The following is a 6,567-nucleotide window of genomic DNA, read 5'->3' as shown; positions in this document are numbered from 1 at the left end:
GAACTAATGTGGGAAAAAGCCTAAGCCAGAATGAACCCTTCGCCCTTCTCCGTGAATCTTGAAACCTTGATTTCCCCTCTATGCCGCAGGAGTTAGTCTAAAGTGAAAGAAGAGTTATAAATTAACACAGGGAAGGTAAAATTAAAATATTATCACTGACCTTGCCTCCTGTCCGAGAGGGTCTGGGCACAAGGAGAAGGACAGGATTGGAAAGCCGAGACAGCTTTGAATCCCAAATGACGAGGGAGTGACACCGATGAGCAGGGGCAGATTTACCAATAGGCAGAGTAGGCAAATGTCTATGCGCAGCCACCCCGCTGTGTGAGTCGCTTGGCTTGCACCATCAGCGGCGATGCAGCACAGGCCGGCGGCGGGGGAAGGGGGAAGGTGGCCCAGGGTATAAACCCTGCTGCTGAGCCCAGCTGGGCAGGAAGTTTTGCCCCCACCCATCCATGCTTACCCACATTGGAAATCACTTGATGGCAGTAGTATTAGCCATGCCTGCTTCTTGGCTCTTTAGCTTCCTTTTCTGGTTTTGTCTCCAGAGATGCATTTCTTTTGGGCCTAATATATCTTTCTTTCTTAAATATTTATACATTTTGTGGAATACAAAATTGCACGCCTTTTCTTTTGGCCCTGGTCTCTGCCTTTAAAAACATTTCCATTCCCTCTGTCGCTGCTCATGCCGTGTTCTTTTCAAAGGGGGGGGGCGGCCAACAGGTCAGCATGGCAGGGCCCCAATTTATTGAGATTTATAATAGCTCAGCAGAAGAGCTGTCCAAAAGGGAAACACCAGCATCTCCTCACGATTAAAGTGACAAGTAAGAAAAGAGCAGCAGAGCAATTTGTATGAGGGCTCCCCCACACACCTCCAGTGATTGTAAAATGTTATAAGTTGATTTAAGTGTGGGGCCTCCGCCACCACCACTCCTGGGTAGGGCCATCCTTGGGGGGGGGGGGGGGGAAGGCCAATTGGGAGTTTTGGTGGTCCCACGTTGCCATGGTAGCCCTGCCCTCCCTTCCCCTGACATCTAATATCGCTTCTTATTCCTCCTTGGGAGCTGCAGCAGCCCATGCATGGAGCCACCTGCGTCGGACTAGAAGGTACAGTGCTCCCATCCCCCCCCCCCTCATTAATCTCAAGGTCCTCAATTCTTTGCTTTCCCTCCCCCCTCTCACTTTTCAGTATCTGGAGGGGGAGCAGCAAGGCTGAATCACCCGGACTCCTACCCCTCTCACGTCAGCCCTGCCCCCACGACACAGTCCTTCTTCAGAACTAAAGCCTCATACAGTATGCAAGAGCTTTTCTAAATCATATGTTCTTGTCTCAGTATATGGGAATTCCAGGTTTACAAACTCATTTATGAGAAGGAAGTCCACCGAAATTGGATGAGTTGGAAAGCCTGGTTGGACACAAAGGTTGATGATTCTGTTTTATGTTTTCTTTTCTCTTTTTTTTCTTCAGTTTTTGGGTTAGTTCCTTTTTTTAAATTTTGGGCCAGATCTATAAGTTTTTTTTAGGATAATGTTATTTCAGTTTCTAGCTTCTATATAGATACCCCAATCCTGAAAATGTGGCTTTTGTTAGTTGAATGGTTCCGGAGATAATGTACATAGACAGATAGACAGACAAAGAGAACACAGAAGTCCTTGATAGCACTGGGTGGAGGGAACATAAAGGTGGAAGAAACTATCAGTTGGTTTACTAGATAAGAGTAGTCTCTCCTTTTTAACGCCACTCTTGACATGCTCCCACATGTTACTGCCCCTTGTATATCTTTCTTGGTACAGGTCCACCTCCTCCTGTGGAGACTTTAAAAAAAAAGATTGCAAACCTGTGTGAAATTTGCAGGTCTGTGAAATTACTCCAGGAGCTTTTTTTCTTAAATAAATGGTGTTAATTATCAAAATGTAAAGTGCAATCAACAAGGCCACCTTAAGGCTAGGACCCAGGCTCTCCACCTGCAGAAGCCTCAGATTCCCACCTCTCCTGTTCCTGGATCTTTTTGTCGTTGGGATACCCCCTTTCCCCCCAATCTCCTTGGGACCTCTCCCTGCTCCTCAATCTTTCCGGAAGGGCCATTAGACAGGCTGAGGTGGCGGTGGCATTCAGACACACTCTGCCATGGATTTCATTGCAGCCACAATAGACTTCCATAAAGTTTTGCCGTAGGCTGCTGCAAAACAAATCTGACCACTGCTTGGCACACTCAGCGAAAGCCACTGTTTCTGGTGAATATGAACCAATCTGTTCATAAAATCTGTCATGATTAGAGTCTGACATCCCCCAAAAGCAGACTTAAAGCATTTTGAATTTTGATTTAGCTTGGTTTTGTATGTTTGATTTAGCTTGGTTTTGTATGTTTGAAGGTGCATATTACTAACCTGTGGTAGAAAAGAATTTCTGTGCTGTCTTGGGTCTCATTGTGAAGCCAGTATCTTGAATACAATATTAATTTATTTAGTCTCAGTTTTGTTTGATTATGGTTTGTTTGTTTTTTTAAATTTAGGTTTTACAGTTGTTCACAATGGACTCCTGGTTAAAGTGCTGACGTCCACCACATTCAAACAGCACATGCATGTCCTCTGCATTCAGAGCAAGGGCTGATCAGGAGCCCAGAATCAACCAGGAAATATAACGAAAAATTACAAGAAAAACTGAGCTGAAATCATTTTGGATGGGAGCTACCAGCTTCATGTTCAACCGCAAGACGGCAAACCTGCTTCTCGACTTGGTCCTCCATCAAATGCAAGTGCTGCAGACCTCAGGTACCGCAATGTAATAAATTCTGAGGGGAGTTTCTCATGGTAAAATGGCGTGACGATGTGCCGTTTTATTATGGCTTAGTAAAAAGGCCCCTATAATAGGCAAAACCCCCCCCCCCCCACAAACACTGAAATGCGTCAGTTATGAATACTTAAAAACAGAAGCCCTGTTTAAAGGCGGCTTTTCGAAATCACTCGCCTCCTAGTTCTCACAGCTAAAGCTGAATGGTGGGGTGATGCTCTTACCCAGAAAGACACAGCAACAGCAATGCCTGTAAACTAAGGAAAGAGCATCTTAATGCAGGACTTGGAGACCTGTCTCTCTCTAGAGACTGCAATGTACACTGTCCCACTGGGTTAATACACTACAGATTACAAAGCAAGTAAATGAAGGAATATGGATTTTTGTTGTGGAACACTCTTCCGGATGAATTAAGAAATATTGATAATGTTTTAACATTTCACAAGGAATGGAAGGCATTTTTATTTCTGAAAAATGAATAACATTTGATGATCTAGCACTGATTAATTTTCTTTTTTAGCAGTCAAGATGGCTTTATATTAAAGTTTTATTGTTATATCATGTGTTAATGTATAATTTTGTTACAATCCGCCTAGCATGTTATTCTATTATAGGCAGAATAGAAATCATTTAAAATAAATAACCAATGACAAATTGGATTTGATTGAGCATCGCATATCTGCTAATTCTTCAAACGGAGGGCTTCATAAGGTTGAATAGTTGTTTGGTAGTGGAACTCTTCCCCTCCTGTAGGGTGTGCTGTAGAGCAGTGGTCCCCAACCCTGCCCTGGCGGCCCACCAGCCAGTCGGGTTTTCAAGATATCCACAATGAATATGCATGAGAGAAAATTTGAATGCACTGCCTCCATAACATGCAAATTTTCTCTCATGCATATTCATTGTGGATATCCTGAAAACCCGACTGGCTGGTGGGCCCCCAGGACAGGGTTGGGGACCACTGCTGTAGAGGAACAGGGCAGATCACATTCTGCTCCCTTCATGGGACTGCTGTCAGTCTCCTCAGAGAGAACTGTCCTTTTCTCTTTCTTCTGTCACAATTAAAATGCCATTGTCTCACTGAACCAATTGTCCTTGGAAAAGTCTGATGGAAACTGAAAATGCAGCATGTTTAATTTTTCTTCCATTTTCTTTCAGAGCAATCAGTGACCAAATAACCAACTGGCAATGAAGAGGAAGGGATTCATTGGAAGCTGTTACCTTGCTGTTGCCACCAACAGTGTTTTTGCCACCAATGTGTTGGGAGTTTGACATTAGGTAGTGAACCAGATGGCAAACACAAGCAGAACAGAATTCAATGCTTCTCAGGGCCATGAGACTCTACCTTCCTTTGTAGAAACTTCCAGGCTCCAAGATATTGTTGGTATTTTCTTCATGGTCCTGCTTAATGTTATTGCGTTATTGACCAATATGGCCTTGGTGGTGGTCATCCTGAAGACCCCACTATTGAGAAAATGTGTCTTTGTATGTCATCTCTGCTTGGTGGACCTTTTTTCTGCTATGGTCCTTATGCCTCTGGGAATTGTTTCTAGCGTCTCTTGTTTCAATATGGTCATCTTTAGCTTCATGGAATGCCAGACCGTTATTTTCTTGAACGTTTGCTTCATCAGTGCTTCTATCCTTACTATCTCAGTGATCAGCATTGAAAGGTATTACTACATTGTCCACCCCATGAGATATGAAGTCAAAATGACAATTACCTTGGTAGGCACAGTAATGGTTTTCATCTGGATCAAGGCTATTTTGATTGCCTCTTTGTCTTTGATGGGATGGCCACAGCAACATATTGACATAAATTCTAACCAGTGCACTATATATTGGAGCCCAGGAGCCTATAAGAATGTCTTTATTATTGTCTTCAGTATCTTTTGCTTTTTGCTGCCCATTATAATCATTTTCATTGTCTACTGCAGTATCTACAAAGTTGCCCGGATTGCCTCTGTTCAACATGGACCTGTGCCATCTTGGACTGCTAGCTTAAGAAGGCGATCAGATTCTGTTAACAGTCGAATGACTATTATCACCACAAGAAATCTTCCACCCAGGCTGTCCCCAGAGCGGATCTTTGGAGGAGGAAAAGCAGCGCTGATGTTGATACTCATTGTTGGACAGTTCCTGTTATGTTGGCTTCCCTTTTTCTCCTTCCACCTGAGCTCTTCCACCCACTCTCCAATTCCGGCTCTCAGTCAGGTGGAAACAATTGTGACCTGGGTTGCCTACTCTTCCTTTGCTATTAACCCTTTTTTACACGGGTTTCTGAATCGACAAATAAGAGAAGAGTTCTCAAAATTGGGCCGTCACTGTCTAAAAAGACCCACGACTCAGGACTTTGCCCTTTCAAGCCACAATGGCTCCATTCAAGAAAACTTTCTTCAGTTCCTGCAGCAAACCAGCTACACCCTGGACAGCAGATCAAGCTACATCAGTTCCAATCCGGGGAGTACACCAGAACAGAACATAGTGGGATTCAGGATCCCAGGACAAATTCCAGAGGATACCAGTTGATGGGAGGAGCGGAATACTTGAGTTCTGGAAGGGATTTGGATGCCTTATAATTAAAATGTGAGAAACAGAATGATATGTTTAGGCCATGAGCATTCTATATTGTACTGTATAATCACAGAGCTGCCAAATCGTCCTTATGTAGAGGACATGATTTTGAAGACAGCCCCTTTCATTTCCCATATCAGTAGTGTTATAAACACATGCACTTCATCTCCTTCATTGATATAAAGTTAGTATATTATGAGTTCACACCTTGATCTGAGGACAGAGGGGTGCTCTTGTACCAAGGAATGTGCTTTGTAGAGTCAGTAATAGTATCATTAGAGTTGCCAACTGGTACGCATTTTCAGAAGAGTTTGATCCTGTCCTGGTTTTACCCCACTGTTTGCATGGACTTGCAGTCTTGCTTTTCTTAATCAATAGGGACACTATAAACCATGAGTCCATGCATGCAGTGTGGTAAAATCAGGACCGGATCAACCTGTCCTGAAAAAAAAATGGAGCCACTTGGTAATCTTAATTATCGTACATCTCCACGCCACCCCTGGTTGGGACACATTTCAGCAGCACACAGTCCTTCTGTCTGTATGTATGGGGCCAGATGTTCCTTTCTGGGGAAAAGAGAATCCCTAGAGTGAAGGCTTTCTGAGATATGTCGTATGTCCAGGGGTATCAATAGAGGCCTCTGTACAGGGGAATTGAGATGTGAAGGCCCAGAAAAAAGAAAAAGGAAAATTCAGAAAATGTCCAAATTTGTCCACTTCTAGTTAGGGGTGGGGGGGGGGGAGATTTTGGGGTTCTTTTTCCCCCAAATGTTTCTTTTTTCTTTTTTCCCATCCCCATTTGAGCTGGCCCTATTTCATGAGACCTGCCTGAAAAGAGAATGCCATGTCACCCTCAGGATCATGCAGTGACACAGATGGTGCTGGGACAAACTGCAGCACAGGAAAATCCGGCTGCATGAAGTCCCGAAGCCCCTTATTCCTGGCCATGGATCTTGGCAAACTCAGTACAGTATTATTGGATCAAGAATCAATTCTCTGAGCCTGTAAAAGTGTTTTCATGTACTGTAGCTTTAACACTCAAGAACATAGCTTAGCTTACTGCATTATAAAGCTTAAAACAGGTACAAGTTAGATCTCGGTGCATAAAAAAAGTTTTCTTAAATTAAGTTTTATGTTATTAGCATTTGTCATGCAGAGTTCCCATCCATCATCAGGGCATAAATTCTTGGTAGTATGCTCTTATTTCACTTT

General features: G+C 43.4%; 1 protein-coding gene across 1 annotated transcript; it reads left to right on the top strand.

Moving 5' to 3' along the window:
* The first annotated feature begins 2,534 nt into the window (after positions 1-2,534).
* GPR62 (G protein-coupled receptor 62) lies at positions 2,535-5,789 on the top strand. Its single transcript, XM_029597565.1, has 2 exons — positions 2,535-2,769; positions 3,944-5,789. Exon 2 carries the CDS (start codon positions 4,076-4,078, stop codon positions 5,309-5,311), a length of 1,236 nt encoding a protein of 411 aa, XP_029453425.1. The 5' UTR covers positions 2,535-2,769; positions 3,944-4,075; the 3' UTR covers positions 5,312-5,789.
* The last annotated feature ends 778 nt before the right edge of the window (positions 5,790-6,567 follow it).

Source organism: Rhinatrema bivittatum, chromosome 4 (assembly GCF_901001135.1).
Source record: "Rhinatrema bivittatum chromosome 4, aRhiBiv1.1, whole genome shotgun sequence".
NCBI classification, from domain to species: Eukaryota; Metazoa; Chordata; class Amphibia; order Gymnophiona; family Rhinatrematidae; genus Rhinatrema; species Rhinatrema bivittatum.
Note: the sequence above shows the minus strand (reverse complement) of the source record. Positions and strands in the feature narration are given on the sequence as shown.